Source organism: Brachycentrus maculatus, unplaced genomic scaffold (genome assembly GCF_059751285.1).
Source record: "Brachycentrus maculatus isolate JH-2025_06_01 unplaced genomic scaffold, ASM5975128v1 h1tg000186l, whole genome shotgun sequence".
In the NCBI taxonomy this organism is placed as follows: Eukaryota; Metazoa; Arthropoda; class Insecta; order Trichoptera; family Brachycentridae; genus Brachycentrus; species Brachycentrus maculatus.
This window is the reverse complement of record NW_028280937.1, coordinates 1,294,586-1,320,425: the sequence shown is the minus strand read 5'-3', so window position 1 is coordinate 1,320,425 and position 25,840 is coordinate 1,294,586. Positions and strand designations below refer to the sequence as shown.

General features: G+C 33.8%; 3 protein-coding genes across 6 annotated transcripts; 1 reads left to right on the top strand and 2 right to left on the bottom strand.

Moving 5' to 3' along the window:
• Nucleotides 1-138: 138 nt before the first annotated feature.
• Nucleotides 139-11,784, bottom strand: LOC148307889 (2-acylglycerol O-acyltransferase 1-like). 3 transcript variants are annotated; one of them, XM_088262632.1, is made up of 6 exons: nt 11,684-11,784; nt 10,863-10,957; nt 5,542-5,769; nt 2,261-2,704; nt 1,602-1,801; nt 139-924 (listed from the first exon to the last, which is right to left on the bottom strand). In XM_088262632.1, exons 1-6 carry the CDS (start codon nt 11,684-11,686, stop codon nt 767-769), a joined length of 1,128 nt encoding a protein of 375 aa, XP_088118758.1. In that variant the 5' UTR covers nt 11,687-11,784; the 3' UTR covers nt 139-766. The 3 variants fall into 3 exon arrangements, with proteins under 3 accessions (XP_088118758.1, XP_088118760.1, XP_088118761.1); XM_088262634.1 differs by lacking the exons at nt 10,863-10,957; nt 11,684-11,784 and adding an exon at nt 9,516-9,715; XM_088262635.1 differs by lacking the exons at nt 10,863-10,957; nt 11,684-11,784 and adding an exon at nt 6,632-6,686.
• An 843-nt stretch (nt 11,785-12,627) lies between these two features.
• Nucleotides 12,628-17,872, bottom strand: LOC148307888 (uncharacterized). The gene is made up of 3 exons (XM_088262636.1): nt 17,510-17,872; nt 14,851-15,214; nt 12,628-13,581 (listed from the first exon to the last, which is right to left on the bottom strand). Exons 1-3 carry the CDS (start codon nt 17,724-17,726, stop codon nt 13,431-13,433), a joined length of 732 nt encoding a protein of 243 aa, XP_088118762.1. The 5' UTR covers nt 17,727-17,872; the 3' UTR covers nt 12,628-13,430.
• An 826-nt stretch (nt 17,873-18,698) lies between these two features.
• LOC148307887 (uncharacterized) lies at nt 18,699-23,251 on the top strand. 2 transcript variants are annotated; one of them, XM_088262680.1, is made up of 3 exons: nt 18,699-19,052; nt 19,199-19,414; nt 21,247-23,251. In XM_088262680.1, the coding sequence occupies exons 1-3, from the start codon at nt 18,846-18,848 to the stop codon at nt 21,820-21,822; spliced, it is 999 nt and encodes a 332-aa protein (XP_088118806.1). In that variant the 5' UTR covers nt 18,699-18,845; the 3' UTR covers nt 21,823-23,251. The 2 variants fall into 2 exon arrangements, with proteins under 2 accessions (XP_088118806.1, XP_088118807.1); XM_088262681.1 differs by lacking the exon at nt 18,699-19,052 and having other exon boundaries at nt 19,159-19,414; nt 21,247-21,964.
• Nucleotides 23,252-25,840: the final 2,589 nt, after the last annotated feature.

The window sequence follows — 25,840 nt, the reverse complement described above, 5'->3', positions numbered from 1 at the left end:
TTTTTTAAATTTTGGTGGACCGGAAAGGGTTAAGGCTGCTAATTTATCAGTAGCTCGTAAGTTGATCAGAGTACCTACCTGACTGGGCGTCAGGGAACAACAGAACTGTTATTTTTTCTAACTAATATGTGTAAATCATTTACATGCATATTTATTTTATTTTATTGTTTAGCAGTTACAAATATAACAATGCATAGAAAAATATAAAATGTTTAGTAGGTACCTATGATATTTTTTAAATTAAAATCTTATTACATAATAAAAACCAAAAAAATAGACAACATAATACATGTTTCATACAAGAATCATTAAAATAATCTATAACTTTCAACAATTTCAAGAAATCGTATAATCTTTGATGTGACATGATAAGAATGTCAGGTAATTTTAAGATAAGTGAGTGAACATTTCAGATTATAGTATTTTTTAAATGTGAAGGGATTAAATTTAAAAATACGGAATCCAAAAAACCATTATCGATAAAAAAATTGTTGAAAAAAAAATTGTATAATAAATTATTTATAATGTACGTACCTGCGTACCTACCAAATAATAATGATGTTATGTTAATTTTTACACCAAACGGTTCTATCAATTTGTGCATTTTAATTCATTAAAAAATGCAAAAATATTCTTTAAAATAATGTTGAAAATTAGTACGAAAAATCTTTTTATGGCAATCAAATAAATTAAGATTAAATAATAAATTGGAATTTATCGCTTGAACAGTCACAGCCATGTATTTAAGTGGTGCTTCAGAACGGATTTATTTAATAAAGAGCTGCGTGGTTTCGGCATTTGGTATATATTTATATTTTTCCCTCTCAAACATGTCTAAAAGGTTGTCCATAAACTGCATGTGCACTTTGTCAACCTCTTCGTCAGTCGGGTTGAGATTCTTGGCGACTTCCATTGGCTTTCCAACTGAAAAAAAATTAAATGCCATCAAAATTGTGTTTCCACACACCGCACCCTCCCCGAGGTATTCCCAACACGACTTTACATGGTATACTTTCAACACCTTATTCAACAACAACAAAAAATATATGGAAAAGTAATCAACAATTTTGACAAATAATATAATAAACTTATTAGTTAAAATTTTATTATTTTTACCTTGATCAAAGTGGTCGACAAACTTATTAGCCGAGGAGTCAAATATGCACATTAAAACAAACAAAAAAATCTTGAGAGAAAATCTGTTTGTAATTCTAGTACACCTGAATTATAATTTTAGACCTTTATTAAATTACGGGTAAACTCCATAAAACTTAACTCAACATAAGAACACTATTATTACGAATAATGTCCTCGCATCTCCTTTGAATGTTTGAACAAGAACAGGTTTGTATGTCGTTAATTTTATCATGTTTCTAAGTTCTCATCAATAAGACGATTTCTCAGTTTGTTTTTAATAAAGTTAACGCTTCAAAAAGATTGTTCGCTTGAATACGTAGAGTCGAAGACCCTTCCCGCGGATATTTGTGCCGGAGCCGCACTAAAAAGGTCAAAGGTCACACTCTGCAGACCTATGGTCTATCGTAACATCAGTATCAGTAATCCCAAACTGTCTCTACCGATGGTTTTCTCTGTTCACTTACCAACTGTGGTGACTGGTCTCCTTTGCGGCACTATTCCGACAGAGTATTGGAAGATCCCTCTCCCCAGAGGTATGACTGGAGCGATGCCGGTGATCTGCTTGAACCACTCCTGGCACTGGCGAACTACTCCTCCGGGAGGGTTGGACACTTGGTCGAACAGTTCCGTCTCGCCGAACGAGAACACGGGAACTAGCGGAGTACTGAACAAAAGAACAATACAAAATATTGGCACGGACTGCAACTACTATGGACAAGAATCTCAACAGATTGTTTGAGAGATGAATAAATTAAAGAAGAGCAGACTTTGAGTGAGAGAATTATTATAAGTATATTTCTTCATATGAATATTCTGAGTAAAATGTCATGCGAGTGCGTAGTGGAGCTACTAAAAAAACAAGAATTAGAACTGGACCTAATGTTGACCCCTTTTGACCACCGGTCGGTAAAAATGAACCTACAATAATGTTACTAATAACGACTGTTTTTATATCACAGCGACAGACGTGTATCTCTACGATTCATTTTGCTGCAGAAAATTGTCAAACTGTAAAGTCATGGAGAAATGAAAAAATACAAAATTTGAACTTCTCGATTAACGGAATTAGGATGTACATAGTTTTATTGTTGTTACGATTGAAGGTGTTTCAAAGGTAACTTACCCATATTTCATGGCTAGCTTGATGAAGCCTCGTCTCTTAAGCAGAACGACTCTGTACTCTCCAGAGTGGCAGTTGAGGGACTCGGCGGCTCCGCCCACCATTAGCGCGGCGCAGCGGCCGCGGCCGACCTCGGGGTCGAGCAGGTACGAGATGCTGTTGGAGGAGACGCCGCACACGCCTAGCCAGCGGAGCAGCTCGCGGAAGAAGGGCACCATGAAGTGGCCGCCCAGCACCAGCATGTGCGGAGTCATGCCGGGGAAGAGGTCGCGGAAGCCGAGCGCGTCCGTCGCGAAGCTGCCGAACGCCCCGGTGCACAGCACTCCGTGCGGGAACACGCAGAACAAGTAGTTCTTCTCGGGGTCCAGGTCGGTGGTCTTTACCAGCTTCAAGGGGAAGAAATCCCTGAAGTAAGACCACCACTGCCACTCGCGCACCCATTTCCAACTGAGCAACAGACATGAAAATTACTAAATGCAAATTTAGGAGTCGAATGTTCTATTCGTTAAGGCCCAGTATTCGTTAACGAATACTGGAATTCATCAAGGTAAGGAGTTAAAAAAATGTATAAATTTTTTTTTTCTATATACACTTGGGCCTCCTATAACGCGATTTTATATAACACGGATGTATAAAATGTAGCATAATTTTTGTGTACACATGTATTGTACACGCTTTTTTATAACGTGATTTCAGAAAAATAAATGAATGAAATAATATATTTGTTATTAAAAAATTAAGTACATATTCATACAAACTATCTTAGATTTTTTTTGGTACACAAACCCTAATTTTGTATGAACTTCAAACCTTATATAACTCTGGTTTTTTTGGAAACATATAACCGTGTTATACGAGGCCCGAGTGTATATTCTGAAAAACAAAAAATTTCCAATTTACTTTCTTTACAAAAATTGTGCGTGAACAGACATGTGACCTCTCTGGTGGTCTCCGGTGGAATGAATTTTGTGTTTGCGAATATCCTCTTAAAAGTCGTCAACTATTAATGCTCAACATATCAAAAACAGTAGAAAAACTTTTGGTTTTTTTCTACCGTTTTGGTCTTTCATAGTACATTCAATTTATAACATATCGCTCACTCTTTTCAAGAACGTCATAAATCAAAAATCGTCAATTTTGAGTTGTGCATGTTTTTGCAATGCCCAGAAAATGTACTATATCCCAGCAAAAGCGGCATATTTTTAACTTAATATTTACCCGCTACAGAGCAGAAAGTGTTATTTTTGCATTTTGAAGAAAAGGTATTGTTTAATTAATTTTTAAATATACTAAATATTTTTCAAATGGAGAAAAAATATTTAGGTTTTACCTAAAAAGATCTGTTGTATAGTAAAAAGTTAAATAAGTGGCTTGATATTTATTTTTAATACATTGTATTTTATGTTTGAACTTTAAAAACGTTCTCCTGAAAAATCAAGTTTTTTGATTTATGACGTTCTTGAAAGGAGTGAGCGATATGTAGATATCGCGTACGTTTGAAATTTTCATAGAGTAAAACGATACATTTTCATATGAGATTGGTATCAACAATCGAAAAAAGTTAAATGAATATCAATATTTGCAATACAATACAAATCAATCATCAATACAAAACCAATTATCAAACTGATATTTCTTGAACGGAGGCATAAAGAAAGTTATTGTATTTATTTCAAATATTACCTACAACGGTTATTTAAAAATTTTGCTTACTGCTCGAAATTTCTTTAAGCTTGACGATACTTGATTGCGTATACATTAATTTTAAGTATACATTACTGAATAAATTATCGTTTAACAGGGTTTAATAGGATACAGGGGCGAAAATTGTTCTTAACTATCTTTTTTATATTATATTATATTATAATTTTCATAAAATTTCCCTAACCTTGAGTTAGTTCAGGACATTCGCTCGGAGGGTTTGTCCTTCCCGCTGAATGTCCAACATCTTTTATCAATTAACTCCCAAAATATCAATAGTGCGCTCATAAAAAATTAAAAAAAGTATGGCAAAATTGTTTAAGTAACCTCAAGTAAAATCATTAAAAAAATGTTTAAGTAAAATCACTAGTATGGCATGTATCACTCAATTTTGGGTGCTTTGCCAATAAAAAAATATAAAAAAATTCATCAAAATGTCAATTATTGCCGTGATTTTTGAATACGGGTAGCAAAAATGTATTATCTACAGCCCGACAGTGTAATTACAAAGTGTTTGTAGATAGAGTATAAAGATGAAGAAACTGAAAACCACATAAACTTAGTCTTAATTGAATAAATATTTTGATGGATTACACACACACACACAATTACCTGCGTTATTATATTATAAAATGAGGTACATATGTTGTAGAATGACCTTTAAAACTATGATTATTCATAAATCTGACAGGTTTATGTTTGATTTTGCAAAAAATGTGAAAAATAACCAAACAGAAGTCGTTAATATGTAGGCAAAATATTTGCAGTTGTTCAAATAAAATTATACGTATAAATATCAAATAATAATATTGAGAAAAGTATTTGAAGTATGTTTGTTGCGTTTTTATTTCGATTTCGAATTCCGCTTTTGGGAACAAAAAATTATAAAAAAAAAAAATATATATAGTGATTTGACTAAGCCAAAAAAGGTCACAACGTTCAAAATAACATACTGGATAAGGGTTGCTAGACGATTCCAACAACTTCCAATGTACTTATTTATTTTCTGTACATGATGTTTAAATAAATAAATAAATAAAACTACAGCAAAATATATTGTTTATACACCGTTATGGTATTTGCAAATGATGCGGAATGCATCGAAACATGTTTCATAATACATTTTAAGAAATGGTCGTGTTTACCAATTCAAATTTAAATTTAAAATGGATAGATACTACCACAAAGTGACTGCTGAATTAACTAATTTCAAAGTTGGGGGTAAGGGAAAATAATTTTTTCATGATGACGTCCGTCATATATCTAAAATTCTAAGTTCGAGTAAAACTGATTCAGCTATAAACTTTTATTATTACTTAACCCTCGGATTGCGTAGATTATTGACGCCACTAGATTTTAGGTCCTGATTGATGTTCTTGCTACATATTTATTAAAAAATACAATGCTGGCTTAAGGAGATTGAGACAAGAAATCTATATTTTACAGTCAGCTCGAGTTTATAATTGTACACACTCCAAACATAGTATTTAGTTATAATTTACATGTGGTAATCAAGGAACGACAGTTCATCATTTCTCAACGTTGAAATTATTTCTCAAAGGCAATACGTCAACAAATGTTACCTCTTAGCTCCGAAGTTGCAGTTGTCCCTGTTCCTGGCGATGATGATGGCGTACAAGAGCATGAGCCAGTAGTAGTTGGTCCTGATGAGAAACACGGCGAACGCGATGCCGAGCAGCTCGCCGAACAGCATGACGCATATCCACGCAGTGGCCGCGACCGTCTGCAACCGCCGCTGCCGCGGGAGTTCCCAGGGGGCGAACTTTATACCCAGTAACTCCATCAGCCCCCTGAATCAACGCAATAACATGCTCATAATCCATGTTTTACTCATGAAGGTCTCTACTAAATAAAAATAAAACCTACCCTTCACCAAAGATGATGCCAATAACTCAGATGTGAAATAAGGCGTCAATTAAAGGATAAATATGATTTCCGAAATATGAGTAACATGGTTTTCAATCTTGGACAGGTGGTCAATATTACACGTGTATAAAGTGATCACATAAACCAGCCTATTACGAGTCGTAAAACCCAAATACCCAAACTTCCATATCCCACTTCATCTATGAAAGTACGCATGTTTATATATATATATATATATATATATATATATATATATATATATATATATATATATATATGCGTACCTTTAACAGGTGTTTTATTAAGTTGTTTGCTTTATACAGCTTTTTTATCACAATGGCAGCGTCTTCTATTGAATGAAATACTATATAACAAGCGACAGGTGGCGTGGCGTAGTTGGGTAGACGCTTGACTGAGAAACTGACGTCGCAAGTTCGATTACCGCCAGTTGCAAATTGAATTTAAGAAATATTTATTTTCGATTGATCTGGGTATTTGTGATGTATTTTTCACATCTACCTTCCCTAGCCATACTATCCTACATGCAGACAAGCCCCTAAAAGTAGAGGCTTTGCGGGTTATTATTTAAAATATCATGCTTCTTGGCAACTGCTGTCATTTAGCATTTTTTATGTATCGTTGTTTCTTAGATTTTTACATGCTTTCATGTCCACTTGACTAGTCTAAGACACAGCAAGGAGTGGTAGGGTACAGAACAAAAAAAAAACTTAATTAAAAAAAATCGTTTAACTTTTAAACACAATAAATATGACCTTCTGAACTCACTTTATTCCAATTCTCCGAATTAACTTGTTACGGATATCACTAGATTTGTGTGACTAAATTCATTTTATTGATATACTTTAAACTTGACTACATATGTTTATTATTATTACTATTTACATTGTTATCGTATATTCTTATCTTCGGTCACCCGATTCACACTCAGGAAGACTGAATCATGAGTGAACACTAATGTTTAGTCAGGAGGTGAGGTATACCCAACGTGAAATGTTTACAAATACAAAAAACATGATTTGGTATAGATTTATGTAAATAATATTGACTTCAGAGCGTCGATTCCATACAAAAGAAAACATTGTGAAGATAACTTCAACTTTTCTTCTGGTCTGGTAGTTTTAAACTGATTATCAACCTGTATTATTATGGCTGGTATTACACTGAAAATATTACAATGTATAGATAACGAAGACATTACTTCTAGGGTTTTATTTCTAACGACTGACAAACATTTTGACTTTTGAAAACCAGTTTTTGATTAGTTTTTTCAGAAAGTCAAAGTTACCGAAAATATAATCAATGAATATTAATTTTTTTATCGAATCGAAGTAAAGATAATGTTATCTAAACCTCTTCAAACCCTTATCCGCATCCGATGGTGCATAGGGCAGTAAATCATATAAACACAGTGTTATCTTGATCGTTAAACATGGAGGAAAGGTGATCAGCCCTCTGCTTCGGGTGCTAGTCCAGGGTAATATTGAATAAATAATACAGTGCAAAACCATTTATATTTATTTTCCCCCCCCCTGGGAATCGAACCCGGACCTCCAGTACGGTAGCCGAGTGTGCTGACCATTACACTGCGGAGGCGTTATATAAACTACCCAGTTGAAACATTAATTTCCGTTAGTAAGCAATCATCCAGGAAGTTTAAGTTACGGAAAAAATAATTAGCAAAAATTTTAGTTCTTTATTGAATAGGAGTTTATGTTATCTAAACTGCGAAATAAACATGTCAATTTCCAATTGTAATCGTAATTGTAATTTCCGAGGAAATTTAAATTATGGAAACAGCGAATAATCATGAATATTTGTTGAATATCTGATGTTATCTAGAATCTAGACTACAAAATCAAAACGTTAAATTCAGTTTATAATTGATGTCTTGATAAATTGAACGAAGATAAAATATTTGGATACAATTTTAAAAAGCGTTCATGCATAAACTTATTGCAGTTTTTTTTAGACTGTTATTTTATCACGACGGGATAGATAAGAATATTTGTAAAATCGTTATCAGCTAACACAATTAAAATAAAATAAAAACATTAATTATTACCGAGATAACATCGTACCTAGGTATATTACCGCGAAAATACGGTGTATCTTGTATATATCCTCGGTAATTTCGGATGGCACAAAAGTCAACAAAATAGCCGTAATAGTGGTAGATCTTAAATTGCATGGAGCAGCTGAGATCTGAAGATATCGTGGACATTTGTCCATGAGAAAGCTTTGTTCGAGATAGGTGCCACATTTGCTCACAGTCGGTGAAAAACGAAATGAGTCGATTCAGAACGCTGTTTGGAGCTATTTCAGTGCAATACAAGGATTTTTCATCCAGTATGTAACAATGGGTAAAATGTTGATCCATTACTTTACTACAGAGTCAGCAGTGAACTTAGTGGACAGCAACCAATGAAAGCCGTCCAAAGCGACCAAAATCGCAAATGTCGCTGGCAAGATTTTACCCTCTGTATTTTTTTAAAGTGTGCGGTATTTTATTCATCTTTTATCTTGAGAAAGGAAGAATAATTAAGAGCGATTGTATGTGGAGCGTGTAGAGGAAGAATTTGCGAAAAAACCACCCCAAAGGAAGAAGTTTTATCTGTCATCTTACGAACTTATTGAGTGATGTGATATTTCATTGATTTGATGATTTTTTTATCGCGTTAACTATTGTTATCTTCGTATGTATTTATAGAACTATAAAAAAAATATGCTTTGCTGTAATTTCTTAGAAAATTTTATCAAAATCAGATTAAAGAACCCAGATAACACATGCAGTGGCAAGTGAATTAGACATGGGGGATCAAACTAAAAAATCTTTGATTGACTTAGAAAATGACAAAGGGTATTTGTTACTTTTTTGGTTTATATTAATTTATAGCTTAAGTCTTTTATATCACATTGTAAATTAGGAATTAGAAATACGCAATACGTAACTCAATCTGTGCAGTGATTGATATGATTAGCTTTTAATAATCGAATCCAAATACCGATTGAGTAACAACATATTTTAAAGAAGTCGTTATTCAATTCGGTATTTTGATTTGATGCTATTGCTAGTATTCCTGAATCAAGTTTAATGACTGATTTTTAACATACAAAATTCTTTCAAAACAACCTCCAGCTTACGACGACAGCTGTTAGTTGTTAATTTTCCCCGTGTTGCCAGGTGGATGTGAATGTTCGATGTATTGTGAGAATAGAACTTTACTTTTTCTCAAGAAAGGGTAAATCAATAGCAGTCAATAAATGATTACAACATAACCGTAAATTTTCAATTTAAAGTTACAAAAAAAGTTTTTAAAAAAATGCAGGCATGCGTCAAATGGCGTAAATCTTTAATCGATCTAAAGACTTTGATTTCTAACGACTTTGGCACTTTGAAACTAACTGAAGGAATGAAAGTCAAGAACGTATGTAACTCATTAATTTACACATGGAATTTCTGAGAAAATATATAAAATATTTCGTAGGTAAGTTTAGCTACAAATTATCGTAGAAAATCTAGTTATATATACAAAATCAGCTACAACTCAATAGGGTCTAGTGCGCCGATATTTGATGGAGTACATAAATAGGGACACGATCGTCGTATTATTCATTTGTATCTATCTACATATTTATTTTAAAAACTTGCCTGAATAATGAATCCAGATATTGAAGGATTTTGATAATATCATCCTTCGACGGAGTTTGACAAAACTTCTTATACGAGATCATTGTAGAAATATTTAATTATCTTCCACAAAACGTTTACTGTTTGAGCAACTAAAACCTTATTAGTTAATATTACTGATTGCACTGACAGAACTAATTGCACTGAACATTTGCAAACATTATTGTGGTAAAGTTACTCATATTTTGCGCAAAGTAGGTATCCTAAAATATTATACTGATAAACATAGTACAACATTTTTTTAAATACTTAATGGTGATAATTTTATTGACCGGACAGTCCAAGGAACAAAATGTGATAAAATTGAATTAGTCATATGTTTTAAGTTATCAGTGAATAATATCACAAAATTTATTATTATGCTAAGTGCGTTTTGTTACTGTGTTGGAGTAGCCGGGTTCGATACCTAGGAGAGTCAAAATATTTATTTAATATCACCCTGGACCTGAAGCGTAGCATTAATAGCCTTGCCTTCATGTAATTAACGATAGTAAAAAAACCTGTATTTGTGATGCAGTCCTTTATGCACCGACAGGTGCTGATAAGTCAGAAGAAGAAAAATACTTCAAAGATGATCAAATCATCGGTAGTATCAAGCGGTCCATCTTGTGGGGTGAAAGACCCCACAATATGGACCCCAAGAATTTTACGATGAAGACCTTGGGAGAACAAAAGGTGTCAGAAGACCCCAAATAAGATGGTCCGAAGACATAGTTGCTGCGGGGGGAAAAAATGGCTGCAAGCAGCAACCGACCAGAGGAAATGGAAAGAAGGGGAAGAGGCCTATATCCAGCAGTGGAGGTCAGAGGGCTCATGAAGAAGAAGAAGAATTATCAAGTGGAGAGCAATACACAATAAAAATATCAAGACACTTGATATAAAAAAGTGTACCAAATTTATGTAAATACAGGTCTTACAACCTGCCATTGGCTGGTTAACTAATCACTTTATAAGTAACAAATATCGTTTTACCCATGATCTACAACCATATTACTGAATACCAAAAAACCGTAAAAGTAAATTTCATGTAACAGTTGCTATACAAATTTCAGTGTAGTTGAAATGTTTTTGCAAAGTATTTTTTTAAAACATGAACGCTTGCTTATTCCCATCTCATCTTTCCTGAAAGATTAATAAATACTTGATAAAAACCGCTTTGTAAGGTCAAATCAAGTATGTATGTACAAAAATTTCAATACACAGAAAATATTGTACATATACTTACATACATGTAAGTTTTGAGGATTTATTGAGTTTTGAAATTACTTCTATGAATATAAATAAATAAAAAAACATGTTGAAACATACCAGAAAGCGTTTGATATTCCCTGTACGATGTCTACATTTCCGCTTCCTTCATTTCGCTTTCTAGCCCTCGCTATAGCGGCATCGAATTCACTGTTCTAAAAGAAAATGTTTTTTCAAACTGGGAGAAGATTTTTTTTTAAATACTTGCCTTGTTTTTTTAACACTATGATTACTATTTCAATTTAGGATTTTGATTTGCCCAATGGCACGCTCAAATTTTAAATACTGCAACACTACAAATTTGTTATCAACCAGTATGCAGTCTTGTAAACAGCAAAAAAATGAGAATTTCTGTTGGGTGTTAAACATTATATCGCCTTAAAAGTACCAAATAAAAAATTTATAAATAAATATTTGCTGTTTTTTTATTGAATAGAAGTAAACATAAAGTACTATGAACAGCATAAAGTTGAAGCATTCGCTTCCATATGGAATCCCAAGATCCCCCACACGATGGACCGATCAAAATAAGGCAGCAGCAGACACCTCAGTGGTTGGAGCGCTACGTGCAGCGCAGTCGAGGGATAACTGGAGAAGAGTCATTGCTTCTGCAAGGGTCACAACCCTCAGCAATGAGAAATAAGACGGAGAAGAAGAAGAATGTTTTTTTAAAACATATTTTATCCACCCTCATAGCTAAAACTTGTCAATTTTATTTAACTTTATGAAAAAACAGGTTACAAAAACAAAAATGAATGAAACAATTATTTTTAACTTTTTTGTGAAGTTGTCTTTTCTAAAATGTTGAGTTTTTTCAGACATCCATCTTAGCAATGAAATCGAAGGTATGTTTTATAATTTTTTTTTTAAATGTTACCCACCATCTTAAATAAAGAAACAATCTATTATGTAACAAGAAAAACGCAAGTCACTCCGAATGAACGGCATGAGCAGTTCACTTTGCGAGTTAAAAGAATACTATGTTGAATTCTCTACACACATATTTCATTACAAATCCTGATAAGATAATAAAAGAATTCTTTGTATTTATGTATGTATATTGGAATATATTTTAATGAAACAGTATTACATATCAGTTAAAGATAAAGGTCGCCATTTCAAATGATAATAATAAAAAAGCACTCCAAAGACACTTAATCCCATTTTGAATTGAAAATTTCTACTTCAGAAAACTAAGCTAATATGTTAAATGATTTCTTCTTCTTCTTCTTCTTCCAGGTTCCATCCCAACTTATTATCGACTGTTGGGGTCAGCTCTCCTCGTCCTCAGATTGTAGTTGATGTTGTCCTTCTATCATCAACATCAACAACATCACTTAGCCCATGCCTTCCAATCGTGTTTTCTTTCTGTAGCGTCCATGAATTTTGTGTTCTTTCTCTAGATGTCTCAAGTTATTTTACTACATTATAACCCTTATCCGCACCCAATGGTGCATAGGGCACTGCATCGAATTGACGCAGTATTATCTTGATCATTACTTACATGAAGGCAAGGCAACACTCTTGCGCTTCAGGAACCGGTCCAGGGTAATATTAAATAAATATTACAGTGTAAAATCACTAATATTTATTTTCACCCCCCTGGGAATCGAACCCGGGACCTCCAGCACGGTAGCTAAGCATGCTGACCATTACAATACGGAGGCGGACAAACCTTAATTAAATTCAAACTATGCAAATATGTAGTATTTTTATGACCCATGTCCTTTTTGCTTGCTTTTTATTAAAAAGTTCTTTATATGAAGTTTTAAGAAACAATTTTTTTGGAATATGTATTTAGACACAATGTATCAAATAAACGTACTTTATATTGTACATAAAATTTTATTTCTACAACTGAGTACTTAATGATTTTGAAACATTGTATTCACAAATCAGTACGGCGATTACCATCGGATAGGATAAACTGTACAAAAACCGCAAAGAATGCCACAAATGTGCGTATATATTTTTTAAATTACAGCATGTTTTATTAAAAGATAAAAATATTCATACAGAAGTATGTATTACGTGTGATGGAGAAATGTGAATACAACGATTCAACTGCTTTTTATTCACAATCCTGCATCAAATGCAACCTCTAGGATTTTATAGCACGCTTGTTTTGTAGGTAATTTGAAAAATCCCTATTTTAGATGCCTTGCAAAAATTCATTTAACTTCTTCTTCTTCTTCTATCCATGTTCGCTCCCTAGGTGGAGCATATGGCCAACACGAGTCGTCTCCAAGTCACTCTGTCATGCGCCATCTCCTTGGCTTCCTCCCAGGTTAGTCCGGCGTCTCGAAGTTCCGCTGAGTATGGTCGGTGAATGGTCGTCAGCGGCCTTCCGGGGCACCGGAATCCTCGGGGTTGGAAAAAGAGACATGAGGGATTGATGCCCTCAGGTGGCATTCTAAGGACATGTCCCAACCATGTCCACCTTCTTCTCTTCAGGACTTCCAGTATGAGGGGCTGTTGAGTTCTTCTCCTCACATCGTCATTCCTGACGAAGTCATACCACTTTATACCCAGTTTTCGCCTCAGGCATCAGTACTCAAATATGTGAAAATGTCATAAATAGATAAAAAAAAAACTGAAAACATTATAAATAAATATTTTGGCTAAACTTTAGTAACCATCTTCAATTATTCTACGGCAGGACGCTATTTCATCTCTAAGTCTGTCAATTCTATTTGTGATGTCTTTGTTTATTTCCATGTACGCTGTAACACTGTTGTTCTGGCTATAGATGTGAAGTGATAGTTGTGCATCGATTATTCTGTAAAAACAAAAAAACAATAACATATTTTTTTCATCTTTAAAACATGGTTTTCTGAAAGGACGATCATTATATTAGGCTGTTTGTCAGTACAGTTAGTTGTCCTTCGGAGTTCGTATATAATTTAACCTTTCCGTATGGATGTAAATGAACATCGGTGCAATATTTCCTCAAAGGAGTATCAACGTTAATATGAACGTAGAAGTCTGTCTGTCAGTTGGTATGATGTAACTTGTATAGTAATGACATCCGTGAATATTTGTATGTAATTTTGTCATAAACTAAAACCTAGAGATGCGGAGTTTTATTTTGTTTTTGTATAATTTCTATCTTCTTAATTCATATGTTTCATGAGATTTTTTCCATGTAAAAAGAACCCACTCCCCAGAGAAAATCAGGCATCAATTATTGTACACCCGGAAAGGTTATGTTTTATTTGGTAAATACCACTTTTTTTATAAATCTATTGTGACACGTGTTTTAATACAATCCGCATCATTTTCAAACACCGTATTTGTACCGTACGGTGTTTGAAAATGATGCGAAATGTAAAACTTTTATTAAAAAAGGATATATATTATCACAAATACCAAAGTCTAGAAAATCTAGAAAAGTCATGAATAATTCATTTGTTGTGTTCTATGGCCGAATGTGGAGGTATGCTTTATTTATTTTCTACTTAATATATTATGCATTAATTTAAATTGATATTTTTTTATTGATATAACTCCTTTATAGCTATCGTCATTTCCACATTTTTAAAAAATACACAGCTTGTCAAAACATTACTTTAAAAGAACAATACCTATAAATCCCTACTGTAATCATACAATATTGTCATATTAAAGGTAAAACTTAATGTAATAGGGAGTATTGTACATTTATGTATTCATTTTTAAATCAAACACAGATTTTTGAGTCAACTAAGTTGTATTTTATCAAAAAAAAAACACATAAAAATTAATATTGTGACAATTGTTTTGCCTAGTTATGGCATTTCGAAACGAATGACATTCTCAAAAAAACCTGTGTTTAATTTAAAAATTAATACAGAAATTAAAATGGAGTTTTACAAATTAAACGCCAAATCAATAAATAGTGCTGTACATTATGAGTTTTACTTTTGAACTAACTATGTAGATATATATCACGCATGCATATTTATTTATTTTTTGTATGATTTTTAGTTATCGCATTAATACAAATTATAAAAATAATAGGTGAAAATATTAAAGCAAGCATAAAAGAAAAAGAGTGTAGGTAGCTCACCTAGCTTTCAATTCCAGAGTTTTGTTTTTGATGTCGTAAAGCTGCACAGAATCCTCGGCTTTCTGAACGACTTCTCCGAGCCGAGTGTTGACCCACTCCTGCATCACGCTGCACATCTCCGTGTGCAGCTCTGCGGACTCGTTCAACTTGCTGATGTAGGCATTGGATAATTCGAGGAGCTTGCTGTGGTCGGAGCTGTCCTTGCTCTTAGCGGTGTTAAACTGATTTTCAATTGTTCCATCTGTCATTTCGCGATAAACTTCTAATAATTTTGGATACTTTTCTAAAATCCTATTTTCTAAAGCGGTTTGTAAGCATTTTTGTTCGTTGAATGTTAAATCTTCTATGACAATCGGAGATAAACCTGTAATAAATAGTTTTATATTTATACATTAAAACATTTCTCAATATTATTAATATTTAAATGAAGGTGGTGGTGAAGGGTGGTATTGTTTGTATGCTGTGGTAGTGATTGTCTTAACGAAGAGACGGGTACGTTTCGAAACCGGTAGACATAAAAATCTCGGTGAGTGGTTTTATACTACAGTATCTACTCAATGAATTAGGGCCACGCAGAATTTCGCGCAATTTCTCAATTCAAACAGGAATAACTCAGAGAAAACCTTGAATAAAACAACATTGAATTTTATTTACACATGAACACTTTATTACGCTTAAATTATGCATATATTTTCATATAAATATAGTTAGTATTTAGTATTTCCACCTTTGGCAGAAATAACTGCCTCAATTCTTTTTGGCATACTTAAAATGCACTGTTTTATCATGTTTTTTATTTCTTCGTCTTCTGACCAAATTTTTTGAATATTTTTTTTTAGACTGTCTACTGTCGGATTTGGAAATGAGTATACCTTATTTTTCAACATGCTCCATACGTTTTCTATAGGATTAAGGTCCGGAGAATTTCCAGGCCAGGGGAGCAAAGGCAGATTTTTGTTAGACAAAAATTTTATTATTGATTTAGCCCGGTGGCAAGGTGCCCCATCCTGCATGAAGGTGTATGGACCTTCTGTTGGGTCGAGTGTATGGTAGAAGGGCAATAAAATTCGTTCGAGGACCTGCTTATAGGAATTTTGGTTCATTGTTCCTTCCACGAAAAACAACGGCCCAGGTAAATTGTTAATAATACATGACCATATCATTGTTGCAGGGGGGTGTTTGATAACTTTTACCACACAGGCCTCATCGTAACGTTCCATTGGTGTTCTCCTGACGAATCGACGGCTCTCTGTCACGGCTTCTAACCGGCACTCATCACTAAAGATGACCTGAAAAATAATGAAAATTTAAGTTTAATTCAAATATATAAGTTTATTTACTAAAATGATATGTTGAAAATTCAATTTAAATAAATACCTTTTTCCAATCATCTACCGAGTAATTTCGATGTAGCCTGGCCCATTTTAATCGATCCGCTTTCATTCGTGGTGTCAATTTTGGTACTTTTACAGGGCGTCTGCATTTCAGATTTACTTCGTAAAGACGTCGCCTCAGTGTTGATACCGATATATTTATACCCTCTTCTTCCAATTTTATTTTTAATGTTTTTGCTGATGCACTACGGTTTTCTAAGGCACTTTGAACGATTTTTCGATCAGTCCTCGGTGTTGTTTTTCTAATCCTACGACAGTTCTTTCGCCGATTGCTGGTGGCGGGTGACTGATTTTTTATTGATTTTGAAATTCTATCCACTGTTTGACGAGAAACATTTTCTTTTTTTGAAATTTCTCTATTAGATAGTATTCTTAATTTCAGCAGCACTATAACACTAGACTTTTTTTCCTCAGAAATGTCTTTACTTTTTCCCATTTTGTCCTTTTCAAAAAAAACACTTGTGTTTACAAAATTTTTTATACTTTATGAACTAAAATTAAAAATTAAGTTTTTTTCACAAGATACGATAACTATATAACCTCTCTGAACAAAACAACAACCAGAACTCAAGAAACTTCACTAATAAATGAGATAGGACTATTTTTTGAACTTTCAACTATCTGTCTACCTGTGCTAATTAGGGACCTGTCTCAGAAAAAGGGTTTGAAATTTTGTAAAGGGTTAAATAATCCAGGTATATTTTACATATTATTGAAGGTAATATACATGATATTAGATGTCAATAGAAAACTTAAAGTATTAATGTAAAATAAATATAATAATCCAAAAGATTTCAGAGTACTCAAAAAAATAATGGGTGGCCCTAATTCATTGAGTAGATACTGTAATATTATGAACATTTTTGTTAAAAAATAAATAAGTAAAACATTTATTTCAATTTTAGTATTATTTATTAACAACATTTTGAGTGTGTCCAAACACTTGTTCACAAATCTGGATTATCTCCAATTATAGGAGTTATTTTTCATATTTATTTTATTTGACATCTCTACATAGATGAAGAAGAATATGAATGTCCAGACACTTACGGGGCTTACGACCACTTTAAGGTGATCACATAAAACCAGCCTATGAGTCAGCCCAGTCGTAAGCCCCGTCATCTATGTTGAGATGTCAATAAAACAAGTAGTATTTAGTTTAATTCGACTATTTTTTATACATCCAAGTTATTTAAAGTTTTATATAAGGCTAGTATATCAACAACAAAAACTTTTTCTGTGCAATATATCGAAAGTTTACTCACCAAATATATTACTCGATCGGTAATCGTTATCATTTAATTTGTGAAGACTCATATAAAGCGATAAATCGACATCGGCTAAAATTTTAGCTAACTTTGCTTTGATGGAATCCGTCAAATTAGATTTGCATTTAGTTACATCTTTCAAGAGGTCAACCATTAACTTTTCTTTAAAATATTCAAGTTCTAGGTCTTTGGTCGGACGATTGTCACTTTCCATTATAGTTTTATAATTGTGAAATTATGAATGATTACTGCTTTTCTCAAATTACGTTGATTTATAAAACTAGGTTATATACTAGAAATATATACTATGCTCGTCCGGTTTCACCTTTCAGTTTTTGAACAAAGCGGTTACCCGTTGACAGCTGGTTGAGATTTCAAAGAACTGTGTTCATAAACACTACTCGATGAATGCCAAAGTTTGATCATGTGCGTATTATTTGTAACATAAAATTGCTGGTTTTGAACCTTACTGAGTAAAAGAAAATTTTATAAAAATTGCTGAATATCGTTAAATCGTTGGATAGGCCACAAAAAATGTCCCAAGTTTTAGTCCTTGCAAAGAGTGCACAAAAATAATATATTTATTAGAGATGGTATTCTTCCCCACCGGGAGCCAATCATTATCTTTTTTTTCGACTCAATGCAGACTAAGGGCGTCTGTGCATTACACGGTTTTTTACCGTCCGGGACGTCAGTTAGCATATAAAACGGATGATTGGCTTGTGCTTTTGTCCATCTTTTATCGGATTGGTGCTTTTGATCGGTGTGTGAACACGTTGCGCGGAAATTCGATCACGCTAAGCTGTTGTAGTCGCTTTCATTTTTCAAAACCGGACTGCTGGACGGTAAAATTCTATGCAGTGGACAAACGCCCTATGTGAGCTTGTGCACTTCACGGAATTTTATCGTCCAGCAGTTCGGTTTTGAAAAATAAAAACGAGTACGACAGTTTAGCGTGATCGAATTTACGCGCAACGTGTTCTCGCACCGATCAAGAAAGATGGACAAAAGCACGAGCCAATCATCGTTTTATCACGCTATCTGAAGTGCCGGACGGTAAAATTCCGTGAAGTGCACAAATACCCTATGTGTCGCCATAGATATTACAGAAAATATAGGTACCTACATATTTTTATGTTCTCTCTGCCTAGCCATTGCCGCCATTGGTTAATTTAAAATGACAGGTATTTAATGATTTAATCTGTGGTCGAGCGCGTCTTGAAACGGCCTGGTTTTGTGAATTTAATATTTGTACAATAAAAGATATAATCTACATTATAGTGTGCTGCGAATTGCCCCTGTGTATATTTTTTTCGCGTTGACATTGTACAAAATGAACATTTATCCTCGAGCGCGAATGTCAAAGCGGCAAAAGCAAATGCTGGTCGATTTCGCGGAGCAAAACAAGGAGTTATTGTTTTGTAACGTTAATACGCGGACTCTCGAACAATCGAAAACTTTTACAGAAAAGTGGAATGAGGTAACGCAGGCTTTAAATAGTTGTATCGGACCCGTGAAGTCTGTGCAACAATGGAAAGCTGTGAGTATTCATTTTCATTCGTTCGTTATTTTTTTGGCCACAATTAAAATTGAAGACTTATTTTACAAACTCGTTAACCTTCATCTATTTAAAGAGATTAGCAAATTACATGAGATGCCTAAAGTACTCAAGTCTATCGATTTCAGTCATTTTCAGAGCTTAAGACAAATGTCAAGCGTAAAGCCCGAGAGATAGCGTACGGAACTCGCGAGAATAGTAGACCTCGGATGAGTAATGTGGAGGAGCGACTCCTGTTTCTGGTAGAGAGTTGCTTCACTTCATCCGTTCCAGACGTCCCAGATGTCCCGAATGTCCCGGACGTGGCATTGGACCCACTCTCGCTAATAAGTATAAAAATAGAGGTAAAATTGCTATTCTATTTGAGCACCATCTTTACCCTTTTTTTCCATTATATCTAAGAGAATTTAATCCTCACATTTTTGCGCATTAGTTTCACAATACCACCATAAATATGGTTAGTATATTTGAATGAAATGTATGTAAATTCAACAAATTATGTTATGTCAGATAAAATTATATATGACCGGAATTCAATTGAATTATATATTTATGGAAAATTGTGTATGAATATAGTAAATTATTTCCTAATTATGAATTAAAAGCTAACTTCATTATATTATCATTTCACAAAATTTACAATGACAGGCACAGTGGCATAGTTGGATAAACTACAAACTGGCATTGTGGGTTCGATTCCCACTGATTGCAAAACAAATTTAAGAATTGTTTATATTCAGTCAGTTTCAATTCACTTTTCCCGTCCTTTCCAACTGAGTGCTTGGAATTGAATTTTAACAATCTGTTAATGCTTAGCATTATTTTATTAATATAAAAAAAATTAATGCTTTAAAAATATAAAATATGTGTTAACTATTATTATCATTTCTAATAAATAATAAAAGCAAATATTTTTACTATTATTATAGGTAACTGAACTGTTTTTAAAAGCTCATTTTCATTTGGTTTTGTATCATGTAATTTATTTATTTTTTATCATTAGACTACTGACTTGTTGAAGAACTAACTAAGATGTGTTTTTTTTACTAGTTAGATTGTAGATGGCAAATGGATAATCTGCTGTACTCAATTAAAAAATTTAAAAAAATATAAAAATATAAATGCATAAAAACAACATATTTTCTAGTAAAACAAGCTAGAATTGATTGCACATTGTATTTTATTTTTGCTGTCATATTTACTAAAGGGTCCGCCAAATAACTTTTTTTTTTCAAAAACAGGGCGCAAAACATCGAGTGTAGCTTCGGCTGTGTGGCACGTAGCGCCGTCCTGTTGAAACCAAATGTTGCCAATATCCTCCTCTTCAATTTTTGTGAACAAAAATCCGTTCAACATGGCCCGATAACGATCGCCATTGACTGTAACGGCCACTCCTTGCTCATTTTCAAAGAAAAATGGCCCAATTATGCCTCTGGACCAAAATCCGCACCAAACAGTGACTCGTTTTGGGTGTACCGGCTTTTCAATGTATGCGTGCGGGTTTTCTGTGCCCCAAATACGACAATTTTGCTTGTTTACATACCCGCCAAGATCAAAATGAGCTTCATCCGAAAAGATGATTTTTTTGGCAAAATCGGCATCTTCTGTAAGTCGATCGCAGGCCCACTCAGCGAAGCGAAAACGCATTGGATGGTCAGTTGGCTTCAACTCCTGAACCAATTGGACTTTGTATGGCGTCATACCAAGGTCTTTATGCAAAATTCGTCTCAATGATGTCTCCGAAATGTTCAATTGTTGAGAACGACGGTGAATTGATGTTGATGGCGCTTCACGCACACTTTTTGCCACAACATCGATATTCTCGGGTGTACGCACTGTTTTTGGCTTTTCACGCTTTGGTTTATCGATGAGGATGCCAGTTTCTTTCACTTTTTTCACAAGATAACGAACATACGGAGCTGACGGTGCTTCTCTTCTTCCAAAAACCGTACGCAATTTTCGCACACATTCTGCAACATTACCATGATTTTCAAAGTAATGTCGCAATATTTCCCAGCGTTGTTCAAGCGTATACACAACCATATTCGCTCAGCGGAAGGATAAAACTAATTATCTGTCAAATCAGACATGAGCTAAGTGTTACCATTCACGAAATAAGCACTAGTTGAAAAAAAAAACTTTAGATGGCGGACCCTATATTTGTTACGATGCCCAGGTACCCCCTGACCTCTCGCCGCCAGTAAAGTTCGAAGCACCAACTCCATCTGCAACCAGTCGACTGACAAACCCGGAGCCTGCGTTCATCCCGCAGCCTCTGCCCACCCCTTGGACACCGGCGAATGTCATTCCCGCGGATGACAGTCCTGCGGAACCAACCCGTCCATTGATGCAACGACCTGTATCCCCGTTTACGCAACAATGTCAGTACGCGTTCACGCATCGGACCCAGTCCCCTTTCACGCAACGGCCCCCGCCAGTTGGTCGGAGGCCACCGAAGCCCGATAAAAAACCTAATGCCAAAAAGATGACAAAAATATCAGAAATTGTCACCCGCCATTCCTCGTTAGTCTTGGAACAGATCAGAAGTAACGACATGCTGAGGCAAGAGCTGAGCGATGTTGCCAGATCTAATTCGAGAGTAGCGGATGCCGCAGATAGTCTAGTCGCCGAGCAAATTCGAAGTAACGATAATCTTTCGAGGGTGCTAAGTGAAGTGGCTTTATCCAATACAAAGATTGCGGAAGCCTTTAATAATTTTGCTGCCGTGTTGCAAAATTATAAGCCAAAATGAGCTAACGGGTTGATGCAAAAATGTATTTTTCTTTTATCCTGAAATCCATTGAAACGTTTAGGTGCTACATTCACATTGATATTAGATTTAGAATGTAACATACGGGTATATCTACCTCATGATATTATTTTCTTTAAAGAAATGTATTATTTTCTCAGTCAATATATTGATTATCGATGTTAAGGTATCCTAAATGAAAGATTATGAATTAAATTTTCAAATTTAGGTAGGGCTAGGATAGATATCGTAGCCCTACCCATCCACAGATGTGGATGAATGCGGAATGCGGATACGTTTCTTTGTTTCTTTTGCATCTGCACATTTTTAAAGACATACCATATATATATTAAGGATTACTCATTTTACCCGGCAAGTTAATTAAGAAATTATCAAGATTTGTAGTATCTCAACACAGACAATGAAGTGTATGAAAGCTGGGTATTTACAGGGCTTAAATAGGCTGAATTGAGTGATCACATCATACACTGTAGCATTCATATTTAACCAATGATTGGCAACCACATTACTCAAATTTTAAAAAGTTATTAAATTAGTTCAACCAATGTCGTAAGTCATGAGCCCTGTAAATATCCAGAATTCTGTATTCCCTGTTCAAATAAATCGTCTGTTTTTGTTGAGGTATCTAGAAAAATGTTAATAAGTATGTTCCTAAATAAAGTTAAGTATTTAATATAAACACGGTCGACATTTATTGACACTGTAAATACATCAACCTAGCAAGAGCAAGTGAAGCGTTCCTACAAGCCCAAAGTGTGAGGGAAATTGGACGGTCAAATTGACAATTTATAATTTAACAAACACATTAATAGTATTGCGTCAAACTCCGGTAGATAAAATATGCATGGTCAAAATATTTTTATTTTTGGGCTCGTTTAATTTAATACATAATTCGTAGTATTCAAAAACTAGCAAACAATTTATTGTATTAAATAACTGTTTAAAAGTTAGCTCGCTAGTAGTGGTTTTATTCTTGCACAATATCCGTTTATTCCGGTGTAGCAGCTTGGAAAAAAAAGGTGAATGGATGTCTATTTATTTATTATGATGAGGTTAAGTAAATGTTCTCTTCTGAAAAGAGCAAAAATTTTAATACGATAATTTAGTACATTGGGGTTGTGAAGAACATAATAATGAGATTAGTTTGTGGAGTTTCGTTTAAAGGTAGGTTATGGATAAGACGATATAGTTTAGCAAATAAAACAAATTAGGAGCAAAACTATATTTTGTGCGATGGTGCTACTTTGAAAGTTTGTGATCTAATTTGGCGAAAATACCGAAATACTCTATAGCAGCATTTTGGGAAAAACTGTGATATCGCTGACAATTTGTATACCAGCCCAGTGTACAATTTTTTTACATGCTAAAGCAACTCACGCCTGTGGTCTGAGTTGAAAAATAAAAACAAAAACTAAGTAGAATTTGACTCATCCAGATGTTGACTTGCCTTTATATACATTTTAATTTTTTTTAATCACAGTCAATGCTACAAGCACCATATTTACTTAAGTGATTTACATAAAAATTTTCCATGTTTTATTTCATGAGTTTTCTTTGACAGCGTCATTACGATGACATCACACAAACTTTGTTTTAAGTAAATTCTCATGGGTAAAACAAAAATAATCTGAAATGTGGTTTTAGTGTTAATATACAACCACAGATGGCAGTACAAGTGTCATTTTAGATATAAATGTCACCGGGCCTTTTGTGGCTGTTCATGAATGCCCATACTTTTCCCAGGAAAGTTTTGTTTGGATGGCCATACTCCCAGACAGGTTAATTACAATTGTCGTATGTGTTATATAGATAGATTAGAATTGTTGATTTCATTTATAAAGTGTTGAATGGTACAATTTTGTCCTCTAGGACCATTGATGCCATTTTAATAAATACGCGTTCAATGTATGAGCATAAAAAACATTTGTTTCTAAACATAAATCTGCCAACAACTACAAAAATATCACCATTCCATGTTCAATAGCTAAGACTGGAAGAGTAACTGTTTATTACCAATATAATTTATATCAGACTACTTCTTGACAGTCTAAGAGCAAGTTATTTTTGTTATGTATTGGTGTATTGACAGAAAACCCTCGATATGAGCCTTTAATAGATAGTTTATTATTAATAATTTTTTAATAAAAATATAAGACTGAATAAAACTATTTTTATAACTATTATCTAAGTATTTACAAAATAATAATTAGTTTATAAGTGCCATTTATGTAAAGCACTACCTCAATTCGTAATATGTCCAAACTCTAAAATAACATTCATTTTTAAACTATCCTGTTAAAATTTAGTTCTTTTGTGTTTTGGTCTAACTAAAAGTGTGAATTTAATTTAATTAAACCATATCCGCTCCCTAAGTGGAGCATATGGAGTCCACAAACTGTCTCCAGGCTTTTCTGTCGGCTGCCAGCTCCTTTGCATCCTCCCGAGTCAGATCCCTGTCCCAGAGTTCTGAAAAGAGAACTGCCGACGAATTGTCAGCAGTGGTCGTCCTGGGTGGCGCGAACCTGATGCCTTGTAAAAGAGGCAAGTTTTATCAAGGCTCTCGGGAAAGTAGGACCTTATGAAATTTTGATGTATCTTATTTTTTGCTTCCTCAAACAAAAAAATAATTAAAACTTTTATGTCAACCCATTTTAGGCCATATTAAATACATTTTTTCTGCTTTACAAATAATGTATTTTATTTTTACTTTTTTACTGCTGTAATTGTGTGAACAAAGTTAACATTTCCGTGTTTGCGACTTTGGCCATGCGAAGTTTTTGTGTGTGTAAGACTTTCCTAACAATTTTACTAGCCAAAATTTAACAGTGTCAATATTGGAACATGCAGAGACCTTGTAATTTTTTTTTAAACAGAAACATCCTAATTTATTTTTATCTTTGATGTAAATATAAAGATTGTGTTTTTAGACCATTTCCAGAACTCCAAATCTAGGTATATGAGGTGGTAATATTTACGCGTTTGTTAACTGCGTCAGTATGGTCAACTTTGCCAATATTAAATTGCGTGTGCTTGCAAACATTATTTTAAACAAAATTTCAACTGTATATTTGGCATTCGATATTTCCAAATCATAAATATGTCATTGATTTATGGAAAATGTTGTAAAATCATTACATTTATAAATTACATGTTTCGCTCTTAGCGTGTATAAAAAAGTGTTTTGATACTTTTAAAAGAAGGCAAGATGTTGCCGAAGCTAGTCAGATCTTCATACTAAAATTAATAATAGTGATGAAATAATGTTGCATTATTTATAAAAATAGTAGTAATCAATTTTGTCCGCCTCTATACTGTATTGGTTAGCGTGTTTGACTACCGTGCTAGAAGTCCCAGGTTGGATTCCCATGGAAGACAAAATAAATAACACATAAATTTTCATTTTAATATGTATGTAATATCATTACCCTGGACTTGTACCGGAAGCGCAGGACTGATCACCTTGCCTTGATATAGTTAACAATAAAGTAAATATTGTGTCAGTCTGGTGCAGTGCCCTATGCACTACTGGTTGCGGATAGAGCTTAGAGGAAGAGGAATATGAGCTTATATTAAGTTGTTATATTGACTGTTGACAAATACCGATACGATGTACTAATTGTACCTAATTTTTAATTGGTTTTGTAAAATATTATAAAAAGACCAGCAATTTCACTTAGCCCTTGCAAATTATTGTTACCAAGGATATGATCTGTGATTTAGTTGTAATAAAATTTTTAATAGGAATTTAATGTGGTATTTTTAGGAATATTAAAATGAATACTCTAATATAACAAATTGTGATCTTATATTTCAAACATGTTTTCTGCCACGAATTCTTTCCTTCCAAGTGATATACTTATTAAATTAGATTTTTAAAAATAGATTTCTAATGTGAATAAAATTTCAAAAACATACTACTATCAAAAATGTTTTTTTTTTAAAGTTTACATTATGTAAAATAAGCATTTTTAATCATAGTATGTTAACGATATTTGAATTG